We start from the raw sequence: 21,486 nt of genomic DNA on the forward strand, positions 1-21,486 counted from the left end.
CTATTCTGGTCTGGTTACCCAGACCACCTCCAATTTGAGTAATCGAATAGCCGTTTGTCGTCAAAAAAAAAAAAAAACAAACAGGTATATGTATATTGTTCCCCAAAAAACATGTGTATGTATAAAGAGCAATGATAGTTTCATATTATCTATTCATCTATCTTAAAATATTTTTAGTTGTAATGAATAAGTTATTTTTTTTACATTGTCAAATTATTAGTTTTCTAAAATGTATAAAAAGAAAAACATAATTTTATTTTTACAATTTTATAATAGTTAGACAGTATATATTTTCTAAAATGAATTGTTAAAAGTTATGAATCTTAACCTAAAATATGTTTTTTTAGCTAAAAGTAAACTAAACATTTAAAATAGATTTATGCTAATTATCTTTATTCGCCCGTCCGTAGGGCGGGTTTGCTCTAGTAATTAATATTTTGTACCACAAAACTCATAGAAAGGTTAGTTAAATTTGTTGGTTATAAGGATTTTTATATTTATTGCAAAGAAATTAATTTTATTTTAATAATCTATATATTATCTTACTTTATAATATTTTAATTATATAAATTTTATAAAATTCTAAAAATTATATTTAAAATTTATTTAGTTTATTTTTAAAAAGTAACTATTTTATGTGGTAATATTTAGTACTGTTTATAATTTCATAGTAAATATATTTTATTATTATTAGTTATATTTATCAATTTTCACTTTTTAGATTTTTAAATTTTAAATTTTTCAAAAATTATTAGATATAGAAAAGCATCTATTTTACATATGTAAGCATCAATGCCATATTAATGATGATCAAGACTACAATTAAATTTACTAAAGCTGATAAAAACGGAAGGAGTATAGTTTTTGTACAATGTTAATACCGCGAAATCGTGGAGAAACCACCTAGTACATATTATGATGAATGCACAAACCAAGAAGACACACATAATTGTCAAATAAAAAGTTTTTAGATAATTAACTGGAAAATACAAGAACATACTCTCTCTTCTCAGATGCTCCAACAATGGCTTGATAGCTAACTCCCTCGTGATCATGGATCAAAAGTCGATCAATATTCCACCGATCTCTCCCCTCTTTTGTCATTAAGGTTCAATTGTATTTCATTAGAGCTAGGCCCAAATCTCTTTCCTCTATAAGTTTTTTTGTAACGGGGGAAACCCAAAACTGACTTTTTGACCATTTAAGTTATAAGAAAAACCCTTTCTCACAAAAAAAAAAAAAAATACAAGAACATGTTTCTTATCCCATTTGTTTATTCTTTCCTTAAGGGAAACACTTATTAAAAATGAATAACCCCAGAAAACAAAACAACAACACGAAATTATTTTAACCGTGAAGCTTATTTTTTCGTAAACAATTATTTTTTGAAAGTAACATAATACATTAATATCACACACACATCTCTGCAACAAGGTCATCCAAGTTGTTGTACGAGCTCCCACCTTCTTTAATGGCCTCCATACCTTTCTCCCTGAGCTTCATAAACCTAGCCCTCACCGGAAAATCATCTTTCACCGAATCCGCCAAAACCCTAGCGAGTTTTCCCGAGTCCGGAACCGAGTCTTTGTTCTCTCCCACTCGCACCGCAACTCCTAGTTCGTCAACGAGCATCTCCGCATTGCTGAAATGGTCCGCTTGCATCGGCCACGCAAGCATAACAACTCCCCCGACCATTCCTTCTAGAGCCGAACCCCAGCCCAAATGTGTCAGATACGATCCAACGGCTCTATGCCCAAGAATCATCGTCTGTGGGGCCCATCCTCTTATGACCAAACCTTTCTCCTTAACTCTCTCCTCAAACCCCGCCGGCATCACATCTTCCTCGGAGTTATCTCCGGAGTTCACTTTCTTGGCTGCGTCCCTCACGGCCCATATGAAACGCACGCCGCTTGTCTCCAAGGCCGCCGCGAGAGCCGCCGTTTGCTCTGCCGTTAGCCGGATCTGGCTACCGAAAGCTATGTAAACAACTGAGTTATCCTCGCTACACTCGTCTAACCAAGCCAAGACTTTCTCCGCCGGGAGGGAGCTCCGCCCGCCGCGGTCAGCTCCCGCTTTAACGGCGAGTAACGGTCCCACCGTCCAAATGCGGTGGTGCGTCAGGTATTTGGTTCTAACAAATTCTACCATCTCGGACTCGAGTTCGTAGAAAGTGTTGACGACGAGGCCGTAGCTTGCGGTCGTGGCAGCCTCCATCTCGTCAAAGAAGCTTCTATGTTCTACGTCCCACAAGATGGAGATCATGTGAGCATTGATGGGCAAGAAATAAATAGACTTTAGAGAGAAAGCATCAGCGGCTTTGTTGATCCAAGGGCTGAGGAAAGCGCCTCCCAGGATAACGTCGGGAAGAGCCGAGGGTGGCTGATGGTTCAGGAAGTCAACGAGAGGGTCGTGGAGACCGGAGAGTGCTTCGAGCATGTGAGGCAAAGCTTCTAGAGGAAGTTGCTGGAGTGTTTCGACGCCTGAAGGGATGGAAGGGTGAGAAGGAAAAGGAAGGACTAGTGTTTTGAAATGTTCCGGAGAATGAAGAGAACGGAGGGGATCGAGATAAGGATCGCTTTGAGGTGTGACGAGGACTGTGACGGTTGCTCCACGGAGGAGAAGCTGATGAGTGAGGTCGAGATGTGGAAGCATGTGGCCGGACTGTGGAAACGGTACCACGAGAATGTGTGGCTTCTTCGTTGTTGTCATGATTCTTTTTATTATTACTTTTAAAAAAAAAAAATTGAAGTTTGTAAATCGTAATAATGAAGATAGACGAATAGATCTCTATTATATACAACGAAATAATTTTGTCATGTCACTTGAACCACTCGTTAGACCAACTACATTGTGCAGAATTAGGTACACGAGTTAGGTTTTTTTACCACACAATCATTAATATGTTTTGTTTAGATCTCGTATCTTCATTTTTTAATATTTTTGTTACTGCTGGCTTGTCCCTAATTCGCACATTTTGCGTTTAAACATTTACTTTTTGGTACTATATTTTCTACCACATGCATACATATTAAATGTTATAGTTACTTATTAATATATATTATAATAAAAAATTATTATGATAAGTTTAAAACAGAATATTAAATTACTTATATATATGTCAAAATAGTAATTTGGTTATTCTATAAAAGTTTATCTTAAAAGTTAGAATATTAGTTTCATAATTTGTTCTGGTGAAATTACTTAAAACAAAATAATCTCATTGAAATTACTGAAATCGAAAGTTACCGAAAAGAACATTCATTCAACAAACAAAAGTACGAAGCCTCGTCTCTTATAAATAAATTACAAGCACTAAACCGTATAGTTAATACAAATCAATAATGAAAGAAAAAATACTATACTTACAACGATATCAACCAACACAAGTTCAATTAAAACGAAAATTTTGAATTTTTCTATATATTCCAAAGTCTCAACACCATAAATTCAATTTTGTAGTAATCTTTAACTAGATAAATATTCTCAATAAAAACAAAAAAAGCGTGTTCCTTTTCTTAAAAAAAGACATAAATTCTATGTATATTGATCAAACTTATAATGACAATATAACAAACATAGATTCGGTTATTATGATATAATAAAATAAATACTAACATGAAGTCGATATCATAGATAGTTTCTCTAAATCAAGAGCATCATTAGTGGTGAGTTCTATTTAAGTCTCTCAGCAAAAGAAATAATAAAAATACAATATTTTTTAAAAAAGTGAAAAGATGAGATATGGCTCTTTCCAAAGAAATGTTACAGACATGGGAAGAGCCTAATTCTACGGGTATTATCTTTTCATTTGTGTAATTGACTTAGAGCACCATTAGTGGTAAGTTCTATGTAAATCTCTCAGCAAAAAAAAAAAAAAATTGTTTAAAGTGAAAAAATGAGATATGGCTCTTCGGAGAGAAATGTTACAGACATGGAAAAGCCTAATTCTACAGGTATTATCTTTTTATTTGTGTAATTGACTTTTAGGTATTAAAATTTATTCAGATAAATGAATTAAGTTAAAAAAAAAATATAAGACATAAGAATTTGTGTTGGAAGAACTCAAACGCTGCTGATGCTCTTACACATTAAGCACATACATATTAATATAACCTATATTACGATAAATATCACATACATACATGGTTTTAACTTTTAACTAAAATTGTGTTCTAATTCTATGTATTATGTATGCATTACTACATTGTTCATAAATAAAATAGTGGTTAGAAAAAAGAACCTTGAAAGTTGTTCGTTAGAGCAGTTTTCCATCAATCCACCGGAACAGATTGAAATAAGATGATATTTTAATTGCCGGATTTTCACAATGGAGAAGTCACTCCGCTGAAACCAAAAGCAAAACCATGAGGAAAAACACCCAACGAACCATAACAAGAAAGAAAAGATTTTTCTATGCGAGAGACTCAATTTCATGTTTAGAAATAAAAGCACAAAATTAATCAAAATAGCCTGAAGCGAAGATCAGAAGAAACTTGGGCTAACTCGGAAAAGAGTTGATAACAGGATTTTGCTAAGATCCTATTCAAATGTTGAAGTATAAAGGATGTCAATCCAATTCTAAGAGAATGCGAAGCACTAGGAATGCAAGACCATGCTTAAGCTAAATGCTATCAAGATGAGATGAGAAACTATTCTAAAATAGGAATAAAAATGCAACAAAGCAAAAGACTTTCTTTGATTATGAGAATGAGAGGACTCATGGGATAAGGGAATATGACTTTGGGTGATCAAACTCAAACTAAAGTGCTAGCTTACAATCAATCTATCTACCTTAGGCCTAGACACAAGACTAAGCAAACTTTATCTCTAAATGAATGCTCATTTGCTTCCAAAACTCAAGCATCTAATCTTTTAGGTTGAATGTTTAGGAAGCAATCATTAAAAATAAGTCTAACAGCCATCTTAACACCTTTAACAACAAATCTCTTTGGTAGAGTATGTTAAAAGCTTAGGAGAGTTGGTTCAGACATTTCATCAAACACCTTGTGGGTGGGAAATGTCTAGAACTCAACTTTAGAGAGGCCAGCCCTAAAGAAGCATTATAAACACTCTACTAGCAAGGAATAAGAAGGATCTACACCTAAACACCTTAGATCAAGTCTAATCACCCTTAATCTCCCTAATCCATGAATCCAAAAGTGGATCTACTCACTAATCACCATGATTACTCTTGAACCCATGAGGTTTCCAAGCTTAATCATGTTTAAGAAAGATCAATAAGAAATTATAAACACTCAAGAACACACAAGAAGATGATGATTTGATTCAAGGAAAGAACTTTCACCAAATTGTTTTGTGTTTCTCAAGAGGAAAAATAAGATAATCCCCACAAAATAGAGATTACAAAGTATTTATAGGTAGGTTTAGGGTAAAGAGAGACACATATGATAAAAGACTAGAATGCCCTTTGTATAGGGCTAATTAGAACTTCAAAATAGTGTTTAAAATGACCCAAGGTCGAATTGGGTCGAACCGGAACGGTTTGAGAAAACCAGCCTCGACCACACTCTCTTCTCTTCACGCCCGGCATGGTGATCCCGGTCCTGCATCCCGGTCCTGCCCATACGCCCGGCCTCCTCATCCCGGTCCAAGCAATCCGGTCTGAGCCTGCACGCCCGGGTTGGTCATGGCGGTCCTGCCCGTCCGGTCCTCGCCCATACGCCCGAGTTGTGTTGCACGGTCTGACCTGTCCGGTCCTGGCCTTCACGCCCGAGTTGGTGATGGCGGTCTTGTCTCTCCGGTCTTGCCCACACGCCCGGGATGGTGATTCCGGTCTCGACCATTCCGGTCCAGTCGAGTCTAAAAGAGTACTTGTTTGGCTGAGCATCATTCTTCACCTCTCTTGGATCTTTGAACTCTCAAACACTTCACATCATCTCATAGTATGCTCCAACACCTGATAGGGACATATGAATGCAATATGGATCCTAAAGACACTAAGATCTAAGCTATATGATCAAAATGCATAAGATATGAAAGCTAAAAACATGTAAATATGCAAGATATCAAGAGTCAGACAACGTCACCGGGGAAGACACCGACATCAACATCGCCGGAGCCTAAAGCCAATAAATCACCACAAGGAGATGTGATTGACTGGAGTAAGAGGGCAGCCATAAATTCTGTAGGAGCCATCTATGCCAGAACTAGATTCCACGCTGGATCCAAAACCTTTAAACTCATCTCCTCTATGTGAAAAGTCTAAGGAAGAGAATAGAGAAGAGAAAGAGAAGTTAAATTCTCCCTTTTTATTACATTCCATTTTTAACACTATAACGATAATTTCAAATTTTAATTTTATTCTAATTCTATTCAATTTATATTCAAAAATGAAATTGGTACTAAGAATAATTATTATTTTATTTTTGAAATAAAATTATACGTTATTTTATGTACAAAATGAAATATTGTTGGAGGAGATTTCATTTCAAACTTCATTTTAAAATAGAAAATGAAGTATAATTAAAGATCCCACTTATTATATGTATGTTTATTTGTAAAAGTATTATATTTATCTTGTGTCGCAACTCAAGATATATATAATATCAGGATTCAAAAATATCAGTACAATAATTTCAGAACACCATCACTACCAAGATAATCTAAACACTAGGTGTTTCGCCTGCCAATATGTCCATAAAAATATAATTATTTATTAATACATGCATTATTAAAATATTATAGTAATAAGTTATTATTTATGTTTTCATCTGAAAATTCTTTCATGTTTTTTTATTCCAGATATTTCTTTCAGTCTTTTCAGTTTTCTTTAACCCATATAGCCATCAATCTTGCTCCAAATATTTATTTCAGAATTTCTAAATGGCTTAGTCAACATAAATTAGGAGTTAAAATGACCAATGCTAAAAATAATTTAGAGTTTAATGGCTAAAATTTAGTTAAAAGTTCTTTTGACTTTAGTTTAAAAGTTCAAGATTTTTTAGTGCTGTTTTCTCTTAAATATATATCTTAATATTCATCGCATTAGATTGTTCAACTATAACGCACTAAACATTATAAGTAACAGTTTACAAAAAAAAGAAAAAAAACATTATAACAACTAATAAACATATTTCTTAACCATGATATGTTTTGTAAAATAATTTTCATTTTATTAAATACAAATATTATTAAGCACATGAATAGATTGTTGAAGACAAAATACATACATATATATATATATTTTGTCAAGCATATATATATATATATATATAACAATATGTTAATATGATGTTTGTTCAGTATATTGTAAAGAACTGGTACTGCATGGTTCCACTCTTCAAAAACATTCTATTTTATCATCAATCCAATCACCGCTCACGTTTTTTCTTTTTCTTATCAATGAATAGATGTCTTTACTTGTATGACTTAGATGACAAACTCTAGATATTAAATTAAAATGAACAATTATTTTATTATTTGAATATCAATTAATTTTATTTGTTTTCTAGCAGCAATTGTGAATGTCTACGATTAAAACAGTAGACTTAAGATGGGCTTCATAAAATATTGAAATTTAAGATGAAAATACTAAGAAAGACAAATAAACAAAACAAAAAGTATGTTGAAAAAGAAAAGGAGATCGCGCGAGTATTTAATTGTGTTTGTCTTTAATGATATATTTTTAAATGTAGCCGTATTTGTAAATATAAATGTTATACTTGTACTCAATTTTAAATTTAAGCATTTTAACGTAAAATATATCACCGATATTAGGTATTATATAAAAGATCTAACATTTATATAATAAGATCTATGTCTAAGGTATATTAGCGAACAATTTTTGTAAGTGAAAAGTACGGAAATAGACAATTATGAATTAACATGCTATTTATAAATGAGACATTAGATATAACATTTGTATGAAGATAAAATGATTGTTAAACTTTTATTAAATTTGGAACATATATGTATTAAGATTTCAATTTATAAGAAAATAAAATGAAAATATAAATTTGATGTAACTGATAAGAAATTATAAATGGACTTAAGTTTGTGTACATTTAAACCACACCCTTGTGGATGTTTGTTTTTATTTATGTAAATAAATATTTATTTTGTCTAAGTGATAATATATGTTTTAAAAATTTACCTGTGTTAAATAATTATTTAATAACATTTAAAAGCATAGTAATTTTATATTGTTTAGTTTTATTTTGTCTTGTAAACTCTCAATTGTATCACCACCATTTTTATAATATGACATGTGCAGTCATACAAATTTTTATTTTGTTTTTTTTTATGGATCAAAATTTTATGATAATGTGTAGTAAATTATTTTGTATACATTGTAAGTTGATGAATGATTATAATGATGCATGTAATCTATGTATGTAGGTAAAGAAGAAGAATTTGTTCATAAAAGAAAAGAGTAAAGTGAGTTGTGGGGAGAATGAGACAAAATGTAACTTATATTGTTACATAAATATTTTGTGTATATTATTGATGTTTATTAATGTTTATAATATTACTATGAAATAGGTAAGTTAAAATATTTATATTGAATTTATTGTGAATTTAGTTTAGGAAATATTTTATTAATTTTGAAAAATACATGGAAAACATATAATTAAGAGTATGTATTACTTCATTAATTTTGGAAAAAACAAAAATTACATAAAATAGATTCATTAATTACTTTAGTGACATTAAATAGATTCTTCATTATTCCCAACAAAGATATCTTGATTTGCTCATTGTTTTATGGTTTCGTGTATTTGAATGTTGCTCAGACGATTAAGGTTTCGTGTTGATACAAAAAATAAAAGAAAATGTGTTGATACAAAAAATAAAAGAAAAACGGAAATGGTTGTTTTTAATATTATTTCATGGACAACAATACTTATATAGAAATACAATGATAAGATTAAGAACCTTTCTAGAACATAGGATTAAGCAGCTATGGTGGACATCCATACAATTCTTTGTAACAGTTTTAAGTCTGTTACTGTTATTACCATCAATACAAATATGTTTTTAATTTAAAGTGCTCACAACTACATCCAACAGTCCTTTGAAATTCTCAACGGAACTTCCTTTCGCAGAGACAGCTTGGTGGGCTTGTTCTCTAAGCTTCTCAACATTGCTCTTCATCTTCTTACCATCATCTTGAACCAAAACTTGATCCAAACATTTCACGAATCCATCTCTCGTAAAGACTCCACCGATAATCATCATTCCAATCTCCCAGATAACCTCCACTGCTCTTCCGTTGAGTCCATTATCACCAATACACGGCCTGCAAATCATCGGCACACCTCCGGACACACTCTCCAACATGGAGTTCCATCCACAATGCGTCACATACACACCCGTTGATTCGTGTTTCAGCAGTTCAACTTGCGGAACCCATGGAACCACTATCCCTTGCTCTCTTGTCCGTTCCAAAAACCCTTTTGGTAACTGAACCATGTTCTTCTCCTTGAGCGACCAGACAAACGGAACATTGCTTGATTCCAATCCTTCCGCTATCGCCACAAGCTCTCCAGGAGGCGGCGTCATGACTGTACCAAAGCTAATGTACGCTACAGAAGCAGTCCCCTGCTTCTTGATCCAAGCCAAGCTGTTATAAGGATCTTGCACCGGTGTCTCCGTTTGAGATGTAGATGATAACAACGCGAGAGGACCAATGCTAAAGAAACGTTTGAACTCTGACTTGAGGTTATTGGTTAATGTAGGATCCAACTCTTCGAATGAAGTGACGAAAACTGCATCGGCACGAGGTAAAGCAAGACCCATTCGGTGCAACGTGTCTGAGAAAGCAGAGTCTAAGTTCCCAACCACAACTCCGTCTGGTGTGTCCTTGACTCTGTACTTCTCCATCCCTGGGATAAACCCTAGTGTCTCCTCCATACACCCATCTACTTCTGTAGATGGAATCAAAATCAATACCATATATATATACACACACGTATACTGCACAATCTTCAAATCACAATTTTAGTCAGAGGTGGGTAAAAAAGAACCGAATCAAACCAAACCGCCCAGCCGAAGCCAATAAAATTAAGAATTGATATATTTACCCACTTAACCTTAACATAATTTTATTTTTAAAAAAAAACTTAACATAATTTTATACATCTTATTTCTAAATTGATAGAGTAAAAACCACTAAAAAAAATGAATCTAGAACATTAACATCAAAATCAGAAATTATTTATGATATTTATATTAGTTTTGAAGAAAATTAATATAAAATATCGAATTACATATTCTACATTTTAATTTTGATGTTTTGCTTTATATTTAAATATGAAGAATAAAGATTTAGCTCAAATGATGATTTATTTATGTTTTTAGAAATTATATTTTTATAGGTGAACTAGAATGAAACTAAAAATTCAACTCGACTGAGCTGAACAAACACAAATAAAACTAAATCAAACTAAACTAATTTAGTTTGATTTTATTGAGCCTAAATAAACTAAACCGAATTGAACCTTTTTTAACTAAGTAACTTATATTCTTTTAATTACTAAGGACGAAAACATAAATGGTAGTTTAGTCATTTTAATTATTATTATTTTTATGCCAAAAAAAGTTATTATTTTTTTGCTAAATTTTGTAGTCTTTTTTATTAAAAATTATTACCATTCACACCTATGGCATCTCTGATGCGATCTGTATAGAGATGAGCAGTCATCGAGTTTGGTCCGGCTGCCCAAAACGCAACCCATGTCGCCTTCATCTCTGCCGCCATATCCGAAGCGAACCAGAAGAACGCATCCGTTAACAAGCACGTTACTTTCTTACCAACGTCACTCTCCGCGGACGCGACCGCTTTTCGGAAATTTTCAGGCGCCGCTACGATAAACAGCTCGAACGCCTCATGTGGTCTTCCGGACAACACGTATCCCTCCGAAACGCCGTCGGCGACTTCATGGACTCGGATGTTCGATGGAAGATCTGAGAGGAACAATGAGGAGTTGGATTTAGCGGTGTTTAAGAAGGAGAAGAGTGTGGTGGGAGAGGCGGAGGCGAGACGGCGTGTTACGTCGAGGAGAACAGGGGAGTGAGAGCCGAAGGGGAACGCGAGAATGGCTACGTGGGAGTCTGTGGTTGGCTGCTCGCTGGTGTTGGCCATGGTTGTGACTTGTGAGGAGACAAGGGGGTTGAGACACAGCAATAAATAGGAGAGTGGAATGGCTTACTCAGTGATGAGTCACCGAGCAATAAAGCTCGTAAATGGTGGTTGGTTGGTTTTTTTTTTTTTTGATCAACTTTGGTTGGTAATTAATACATGTCTCTCCTTAACTTTTTTTTTAGTTTTTGCTTAAAAAATACACTGTTATTAAATATGTTGATGATGAAAACAAAATTTAAATGACAAGTACGTGTATATTAATACTAAAATATATTTTTTGGAAAATAAATCAGTTTTGTCTTACCTGCCTCAAATACGAGTATGGCTGCCTTTTCCAATAACTTTCTATGTTTGACGTAACAAAAATATATCATATCATTATTTGACATTTTGTTATTTCGAATTGGTCAAGAAACAAAATATTTATTTCCTTGTCATTGTAATGATTTTGGTGAAAGGACATGTTTCTTCATTTGTACATGTATTTTTTTCATAGAAAATATTATACGATTTTATTTAACAGGATATTTGTATCTGTTTTTAGTAACAAATTGAGTATTTCAGAAAAAAAAAAGAAATAATTATCATTTCAGAAGAGGAAACGAAATGTAGGTAGTAGGAAAAGTAGCATTGAGTACGTAGTTAATGTTGAGTTTTTTTTCTTTTTTTTTTAATGTTGAGTTTCTACTTTCTCGATGAAATGTAACATGTGTTTCGTATGGCCCTTCCATGATAAGATAATAATAAATAATAGGAGTACGTACTAATTAGTGGTAGTTGTTGTGGTAGGTAAAATTCGTGGTTCGCATATCTTGTAGAGGCTCTGATTGATGACATAAGTGTGTTTACGTAGAATCCCAAACCCTAATCTCCTAATTTGTCGGAAAGTCGCAAAAATAAATGATATGATTTGGGCAGAAAGCCCATGTATTGATATTTCCTGTTTTAGTATATAGGAATGTCGGTAATTCTATTAAAATATGATCCACACGTATTTTTTGGGGAAAATTGCTAAAATCAACCTAGATATTGAAGTCAAATACATTAGTGTACCCTAATTTTAGTTAAATGCAGAACTAACCTAAATGAAAGATGAAAATATTATTTAGTCCTTATGAATAAACAAAAAAACGGAGGAATATTTACGTTTCCATTCTTTTGGAAGTCTACATATAGAAGAAGGAAGTCTACATATTTTTAAGACCTCCAGCGAAGTCTAATTTGTAGACTTGATATGTAGTCTACACCAAAATTTTATCTAATATTTTGTTTTAAAATTGTTTAAAAATAATTATTATGATAGATTTTAACTAATCATCAATATAAGAAACTGATTAAAAAAAAAATATTTATGTGGTGTCGTCAACGAAAAGGTATAAATGTGTTGTGATTTAAAAGATATGAACGCATAATAATCTAAGAGGTACGAATGTGATGTGATCTAAGAGGTACAAATATGTCATGATGTAAGAGGTCAAACGTGTTTATGACTAAAAGGATGTGAATGTAGAATGACTGAAAATGTGCAAAAGAGACATAATCAAAAAGTTGCGAATGGACATAAACAAAAGGGTGCAAACGGATTTTGACCCAAAGAATGTGAAATACATCTTGAATGAAAGGGTGCAAACAAATCTTGACAGTGACCAAAAAGGTGCAAATGGATTATGACCGAAAGGGTGCAAATGGTCGTAACAAAAGGTTTGCGAATGGATTGTGACCTAAAAATTGCAACATGTCCTCACCATAGGGTGCAAATAGTCATGTCTGAAAGGTTGCAAATGTGTTGTGACCGAAAAAGTGCAAACGGGTCATACCAAAACAGAGTGTGAACGGATCGTAACTAAAAAGTTGTGAACGGATCGTAACTTTATATGTTATATGATTCGACATCAGAATTTTTTCGAAAATAAAATATTTTTTTATATAAAATTTAAATTATAAAATGATATATTTATTTAGAAAATATGAGTTCCCACGCGATATCGTGTTTATGAATACATGTTTTTATAACTCTCAATTTTATCTATATTTAATCAAATTCTATTGTGTTTTGCATGCAAAATATGCATTTGTTTATTCAAATTTTTTTATGTTGAAGAGATACTTCCTTTAAGTATACTATAAATGTTGTTAAAAGTTTATCCTTTTAAAATATTAATATTTTAAGTTTAAATTATATTTCAGATAAAAATTAAAATGTGTATATTAGGAGGTCTATCTTTGATTTTTGATTAAATAAATTAAAATACGTTTTAGACTCATTGACAAAGACATTTTTTAAAAAATATTAATATATTAATACATATAAAAACATAAAAATTAAAAGATGGTGGAGTTTTGTGTGAACAATCATAATTTTTTGTGTACACTTTTTTGAAACGTTAAAAATTGGAAAAATATTATAGATTAATTACTAAATATCTAGTACATTTATAAAGTTTTATATCATAATATGTGAAATTTATTTTTATAAAATGAGTTTCCGTGCGACATCGCACGGGTTCATTACCTAGTATACATTAGTTGCAACTTGAGAAATTATTAGGAAAAACTCTGATTTCTCCTTGGTTGACTATTTTTTCCAATTGCTACTATTAAGTTGGGTTTTCTTTCAATACAAAAATTGTTCTTTTATCAAAAGCAAATGAACTCTCTTTGTTAATTTAATTTCACATTAGACCTATATGCAATTGTATTTATTACTTTATCAAATGACATTTAATATTAAAAAAATAAAAATCAAATTTATTAATCATTATAAAAAATATATTTAATGTTTTTCATGTAAGGACTATCAACTTTTAAAAATTTATCTCATGAAAACTATATGATCATTTCTGATGGACAATGTTCTATAAAATTAAGATAGTGATGATAATAATTTTGCTAGTGGTTTCTGTTTTAATATATAAGAGGTTAGTTATATTATTGATCGCGAGCTAGTGGCATGACATATTGAGTAATTTACTACAGTATTGTCCAGATTACACATGAAAAAAAAAAGATTACACATGACGGCGGCACACATCCATTGAAAATGAAAAAGAAGGAGCGCATCCACTGAAAAGGTTTCATAATGTGTATCTTAGAAGAAAAAAAACAAGATTGTTTTATCGCATAAATATTTTAAGGCCAATTTGGCTAGAAAACCATGAAAGAAAATATTATTAGGCAGTTATGCAAAAAGTAAATTAATTAGCTAGTTGGATAGAGGAAGATGAGCAGAATTACTCTCTTGTCCCAAATCTATTTGCAATTAGCGTAGATACACTGTTGTTTGTAGGTAGGCATATATACGTACATCTATCTTATTAAAACAGAAACATTCTATTGGACCTAACATTTATTTTATAAGTTTTTAAATTAAATACACCTTTATACTTTATAGTTAAACCTACATTAAATCACTATTGTTACTTTCTTTATGCTACTATCCATGTTTCCAAACAATATACTTATTTCTTTATACTACTATTAATGTTTCCAAACAATATATTTTTATACTACTATCAATGTTTCCAAACAATACAATAGTTAATCTTAGTTATTTTATATCTATCATTTTCTCTTTAAAATTTTGTAGAAACATCATAATTTTATAAATTGCAAAATAATAAACTTTAAAATTTGGATTATAAGATTGCAAATTATGAAACTATTACAATTTAAATCAAACTAGATTACATATTGGTCATCCATCAGTTCACTCGATTAGTCTCGGGTTTTAGTAACTTTTTTAATAGGAATAATTTAAAAATCTAAATTGAATTGTCAGATCTCTCAATTAACAGATATAATCACAATCGGGTTGAATTTAAAAACACTGATTTAAATGCAAAAATATTTTAAATACACACTCTTTAAAATTACCCAAATATTTATTAAGTTATTAGTGAAATTTTTCATCGTAAAATATTCCGCGCTTCCAAAGCGCGGGTCAAGATCTAGTGTATTATTATAAGGAAAAAGATTGTGTCAAAAGAACGTCACAAAAAACAAATAAATAATAACCATTCAGCATGTGGAATGCCATATATTTTTATCATTAACCATAAATTTGCAGAATATTAAACTATTTATTTTGGCTACTAAACCATAATGGGTTGGTCTTTTAATTCATAAAGCGCATGTATATTTTAGATTAATCTTGTGTTATCATAATAATGAATATTTATGAATAATTATTATAACCATATAAATAAATAAATAACATAAATACTAAACACTAAGAGTCTCACTGGTTCAAATGCAGCGATTGCGGTTGCGGATGCGAGAGTTTGCGGATACGGGTGGTTGCGGTTTCACATTATTTAGGTTTTGTATGATTGGCATAACGTTTGAATTTTTTTTTGTTTGCGGGATATTTGTGACTGGCTGACTATGATATATTGTAGCGGTTTAATAATAAACCACTAATATAAACATATTATAACATTATACTAATATAAAATATTATTGCGGTCTAAGTTCTAGGTTCTAATCTTAAACCCTAAACACTAGATACTAAATCCTAAACTCTAACCCCAAACCCTATATTTTTAAACTCAAAACCCTAAATACAAAATTCAAAATTTTTAACCCTAATCCTAAACCCTAACCTAAACGCTAAAGCAGTAACCCTAAACACTAAAATTAAATACAAAATCCTAAACACTAAAAAATTTATTGACTGTTATTTTAATACTGAACGGACAGGAACAAAAGATTTTTTTTTGTTTTCTTAGGAGTTTTTCTTATTTTCATCATCTAGAGTGAACCAGTGCATCCACCACTAAAATAATAGTCAATAAAAATTTTCAACTCTTATATTGCTTATAATATAAGTAAAAATAATCAAAAAATATTTGTCGAAAAAAAAAAACTTTGACATTGTTAACGCAGTCAACAGAATCTTAAATCTTAGCACCGTCAACAAAATTATAAACCTTAAATTGTACACTCTAAACCCTAGCGAGTGGATCCTCGATTCTAAATTCTAAACCCTAAACGCTAAACTCTAGACGGTGAACCCTAGGGTTTTAAGCTAGGGTTTACGGCTTAGTTAACAGATTTTTTTTGATTTTTTGTTTATTTTTTTCATAATTGAATTTCACAAATTTTTATTAATTATTATTTTAGTGGCTACACACAAATTCACGTTAGCTACTTTATTAAAACATAAGTACACATAGACTTACCGTACAAGTTGCACAGTATTTACATTCAAATGTCACCGACTATTTAATTAAGTAACCGTAAATATAAACATTGTCTTTTCCACCTATTAGATGTTTTCCACATATGACTAATTCTAGCTAAAGAAACGCACGACTTTCGTCAACGACTACTTATCATCTCTCAGAAACATGTCAATGGTACTTTCTTCTGCTTTATCTGACCTTTGTTTTGCTTTATCTGACCTAAACAGACATAAAATGGTGGTAAACTTTATGAGTAATTGAACACGTTACTAAAACAAAATCAAAACATGGATCCCTTTCGATATGGTTTTCCCATGTCATATATCGAAGACAAGTACAGCTACAATGGACGTATATTTTTTGACTTTCGATTTGTATCACTCTTCCACTATTGAAAATATAACATACTTCGCATGTCTATGATACTTTATTCTGGTAGGGTTAGGCGATATAAAGTAGATGTTGACTTTCGATTTTTTTGCTGTAAATACTGCTAAGATCAAACACAATTATTAACAAATCTAAAACCTGATTATCGAATTCAAACAAATGTGAATTGAAATTTTTAATTGGATCACAAATTAAGCATAAATTTCAAACAAATCTCAATCTTTCCTATTTCTATGGTCAAATCGAAACATACAGTAAACAATCACAATCAATCACTTTTAAAGCTCCAAAAACCACAAAATCAACACCTTCCTATTTGTAATCCTAGATATTTAGATTTTCAAAACAATTCGAATATATTAACAACACAAAAAACCCAAATAATACCAACCAAATATTTGACTTTCCTATATTATAGGCTTTTAAACATTCGCAATGCAGAGAATATTTTTTGAATTAATTTCGGTCGCAGAGGTGGTTAGGATAGTTGTTTTACTCTAGGGTTTTAGGTCTCCACTATACATTCAACTCCATGTGAACTCATGCTCTTCACATTATTTTTTTACCGTCTCAGAGAAATCAAGTTCTCTGACAAAATTTTCCATTTGATCAGCGATCTCAAACCGTTTAAGGATAAGTGGCGTGTTCAAATGAAATTGATTCACTCATGGATACAAAACCCCACCTTACGCTGATGAAAGCTTAGTAATTGTTTTAGCTGATATAAAAATATTTCCCCGGTGGCGCGGATATGTGATTTCGACCCTACTTCATTGTCATCGCCAAGGGAGAACACCAAAACTCGAGATATTTTATTTTTTTCAAACACTGAACGGTTAAAAAAAATTATCGGTCAAAATAAAGAAAAGGGAGATATGGGCCACTTGACCACCTTATATTGATCTAAAATATTATGGCCCAAACAAAAAATGTAATAATAATGGACCACTTAAAATAAACAATTCTTTTGAAGTGTTTTGAAAACTTAATCCCATTAGTTTATATTAATAGCATATTTTAATAATCTCTTTCCTAATTTCATATTAAAAATTTTATTATTTCACATGCTAATTGATCTTAAAAAAATATATGACTAATATATAATTAATATTTCACTTAATATGACTTATTATTTTTGCTACAAATATACAAAATAATTTATTAACAAATCACAATATTTTAATTTAATTTTTATTATATATTTGAAAGTTACAGATGAATAACATTTCAATTTCTTAATTGGTCAAGCTAACCATCTTATATTACGGAACATAGGGGAGTACTAATTTGTGAAATTGTAATATTGTGTTTATATATAGAATTTCATAGTATAACAACATATAGTTATATAACAAAAAAACTTATAATTAACGTCCATCCGATCGGACGGGTCAAGGTCTATTTATTACATTGTAAACCTTAAAATCTTAGCGGTAGATCCTAAATCCTAAATTATAAACCCTAAAATATAAGGGATGAACCCTATAGTTTAGGGTTAGAACTTGGGATTTATGGTTTAGTTAATGATAGTAACAAAGTCAATTTTTTCTTTTTTCTTTTGCTTATTTTTTCTCCATAAATAGAATTTAATATTTTTTATTAATTATTATATTAATGGTGGTCTCTTGAATTTAGGGTTTAGAATTTAGGGTTTATGGTTTATTTAACGGTGTTAACCACATCAATTTATTTAGTTTTACTTTTGATTTTTTTTTATAAATAGAATTTAAAATTTTATTAATTATTATTTAGTGGTGACACACATATTCACATTAAAAAGTGAACAATAGAAAAAGCTTTTTGTTAATAGGATGTGAGTTTGATAAAAACAAAAATCAATTTAAAGAAAAAAATCAATAAGACACGAGAGAGGGAGATGGAGAAAATATACAGAGAGGGAGAGATAGTGGAACAGCTAGGCAGCATAGGATTAACGTAGAAGGCGAGTCAGATGTGGAAGCACAGTAGCCTAATGGTTAAGGTTTAAAAGCTTCTATACCTCGGTCTGGGTTCGATTTCCAGACTATGCAATTTATTGAAGATTATCTCAAATCCAAGTTTCAAATCCCAGAAAAAACGCGATTTATTAGGTAATTATGCAGATTATGGAAAGAAGGATTGCAGATTACGGAATGAAGAATTACAAGGGATCTTTAACATGGTGCAAATAAATTTGGTCAGACATGGATCTTCATAGAACTGCTCAGATGTGATGCAGTTAGGCGTAGATCTTCAGATGTAATCGATCACCTAAATAATGTTTCTACCGTGTATATCAAGTGCAATTGCCCATATTTATGTTTTAATATAGAAAATCTCAATTAGACATATATAATATTTTTTTGATAAAAAAAATATAAATTTTTTTATATTATAGTTGAAAATTCCAATAGAAGGGCTATAAGTATTGGCTTCTAAATTTTTGGTTGTAAGTGAACAACTAGAGCATGAAGAAACAAAATTCACTGTGAAAAGAATTTTTATTACAAATATTTTTCCCCCTGCAAGCTTTTTTACAAATTATAGTTGTGAAAATAAGAAAAGTATTCAGAAAATGGAGAGTTTAATCATGGAAACTGCGTTTGAAGAAAAGGTTAGATTATGAAATTAAGTTAAGAAAAAAAAGAAAGGTAAGATTAGAAGATGAAAACTATAAATTAATTTTTTTTTGTCAACAACTATAAATCAACTAAATTGAAAAGAAAAAGAAAAAGAAAAAGAAAAAGAAAAAAAAAACAGAATAATTTTCTCAACGGAAAAAAACCGAATAAAAAGCACCACCGAAGAGAAGTGGCCAGTCAACAAGGAGAAAACATCAAATGAAGAACAATTGCGAGATCCGATCAAACCGCTTATCGCGATTCTGATTTTCGGTAAGTCTCAATTCTTCATCATCCTACAACGAGTTCCGGATTCTGGCTCTGAACATTCTTGTAGAATCTTCTGTTTCTTTTTTTCTGTTAGCTGTAACTCTCTGATTCTATTCCATAACCAAATGAGAAAGATTATGTTCGAAAGTCTCAACCTTTTGTCAAACTGAGACCTGACAAGAGATTTGATTGAAATGCAGATTTCAGACAGATCTCTCTTATAACAACCTTGGTTTGGTTTCTAGAATGTCTAACGACACAGCACGTAACCCACTGCTGCTACCAAAGGACCAGTCAGGAGGTCCCACAATGGCACAAGACTTCAGCATTAACTCGAGAACCACCTCCTCGAGAAAAAGAAGACTCCGCCGCTCTAGAAGCGCTCCTCGCGGCGACTTCGTGTACAACAACGACAACGACGTAAAAATCGACGAGCCTCCCCATCCTCATCCGAGCAAGATCCCAATGTTCAGAGACCTAAACCCGAATCTAAAACGAGTCATCCTCCTCCTGGCTGCCTACCTAACCGTCGGCACTCTCTGTTTCTACCTCGTTCGAAACCAGATCTCCGGTCACAAGACCAACGGCGTTTTGGACGCCGTTTACTTCTGCGTCGTGACGATGACGACCGTCGGATACGGCGACCTCGTCCCTAACAGCTCCACGTCGCGGCTCCTCGCGTGCGCCTTCGTCTTCTCCGGGATGGTTCTCGTGGGCCATCTCTTGAGCCGAGCTGCTGATTATCTCGTCGAGAAGCAGGAGAGTCTCCTCGTCAGAGCTTTCCACTTGCGTCAGAGCTTTGGTGGTCCCACGGAGATTCTCAAGGAGTTGCATACCAACAAGCTGAGGTACAAATGCTACGTTACCTTCCTTGTCCTCGTGGTGCTCTTCTTTACCGGTACGGTTTTTCTTGTGGCGTACGAGAAGATGCCTGTTATTGAGGCTTTTTATTGCGTGTGCTCCACGGTGACTACGTTGGGGTATGGGGACAAGAGCTTTAACTCGGGGACCGGGAGGGTGTTCGCTGTGTTTTGGATCTTGACGAGTACTGTGTGTTTGGCTCAGTTTTTTCTTTACGTGGCTGAGTTGAATGCGGAGATTAAACAGAGGGAGTTGGTGAAATGGGTTTTGACTAGGAGGATTACTAATAATGATCTCGAAGCTGCTGATCTTGATGAAGATGGAGTTGTTGGGTGAGAGAGACTAATCATGAGATTCTTCATTCTTGTTTTCTTTCTTCATCTTCTTATGGTTGTTGTCTTTTTGTGGTGTGTTGTGCAGAGCTGCAGAGTTTATTGTGTATAAACTGAAAGAGATGGGGAAGATTGATGAGAAAGATATAGCTGGGATCATGGAGGAGTTTGAGCAGCTTGATATCGATGAATCTGGTACTCTGACGACTTCTGACATTGTTCTAGCTCAGACTACGTCCCAGATCCAAAGGTAGAGCCACATTCATTATCATCATGTTTTGAAGATGAATCAGGATGATTGTTAAGTTATACATTCACACAACAACAACAACAAAAAGCAAAGGAAGTGAACAGTTTTTTTTTGGTGAAATATCGTTTGATTCTGTTTTTTTTGTAACGCCACATTCTTATTCTTTGAATATTTTGTAATGTTTACATACATATATTATATGGATTAGCATGAACACTTTGTTTAATAAAAATTGAACTTTGCTATTAATCTGTGATGGAGCTCTGTTTTCTCATTGATATTGTTATGCTCCTTTTAAGACCAAACTCGAAAAGAACTGCCCACCCTAACTAAAAGTCATTATTATGTTAGCATTTACTCTTAGAATTCAAGATTTATTCACTCAAATGACAAGTGATGATGAGTGTTTTGTTGCTAAGAAATTTCTGTTGCTTGATACGAAACAAGGCAATGTCTCAAGTGGAATAATAGAGGAAGGATAACTCAACTTGGCCAG

At 32.3% G+C, this 21,486-nt stretch overlaps 3 protein-coding genes across 4 annotated transcripts; 1 reads left to right on the plus strand and 2 right to left on the minus strand.

The window, feature by feature from the left end:
* Positions 1–1,254: 1,254 nt before the first annotated feature.
* On the minus strand, positions 1,255–2,839 carry LOC108844360 (flavonol 7-O-rhamnosyltransferase-like). Its single transcript, XM_018617602.2, has one exon. It carries the CDS (start codon positions 2,707–2,709, stop codon positions 1,411–1,413), a length of 1,299 nt encoding a protein of 432 aa, XP_018473104.2. The 5' UTR covers positions 2,710–2,839; the 3' UTR covers positions 1,255–1,410.
* Positions 2,840–8,815: 5,976 nt separating this feature from the next.
* Positions 8,816–11,140, minus strand: LOC108844188 (flavonol 3-O-glucosyltransferase-like). 2 transcript variants are annotated; one of them, XM_018617409.2, is made up of 2 exons: positions 10,621–11,140; positions 8,816–9,887 (listed from the first exon to the last, which is right to left on the minus strand). In XM_018617409.2, the coding sequence occupies exons 1-2, from the start codon at positions 11,102–11,104 to the stop codon at positions 8,998–9,000; spliced, it is 1,374 nt and encodes a 457-aa protein (XP_018472911.1). In that variant the 5' UTR covers positions 11,105–11,140; the 3' UTR covers positions 8,816–8,997. The 2 variants fall into 2 exon arrangements, with proteins under 2 accessions (XP_018472911.1, XP_018472910.1); XM_018617408.2 differs by having other exon boundaries at positions 10,612–11,138.
* Positions 11,141–19,429: 8,289 nt separating this feature from the next.
* On the plus strand, positions 19,430–21,239 carry LOC108844258 (two-pore potassium channel 1). The gene is made up of 3 exons (XM_057005812.1): positions 19,430–19,550; positions 19,748–20,740; positions 20,829–21,239. Exons 2-3 carry the CDS (start codon positions 19,794–19,796, stop codon positions 20,992–20,994), a joined length of 1,113 nt encoding a protein of 370 aa, XP_056861792.1. The 5' UTR covers positions 19,430–19,550; positions 19,748–19,793; the 3' UTR covers positions 20,995–21,239.
* Positions 21,240–21,486: the final 247 nt, after the last annotated feature.

The sequence above is a fragment of the Raphanus sativus genome, chromosome 3, assembly GCF_000801105.2.
Source record: "Raphanus sativus cultivar WK10039 chromosome 3, ASM80110v3, whole genome shotgun sequence".
Lineage (NCBI taxonomy): Eukaryota > Viridiplantae > Streptophyta > Magnoliopsida > Brassicales > Brassicaceae > Raphanus > Raphanus sativus.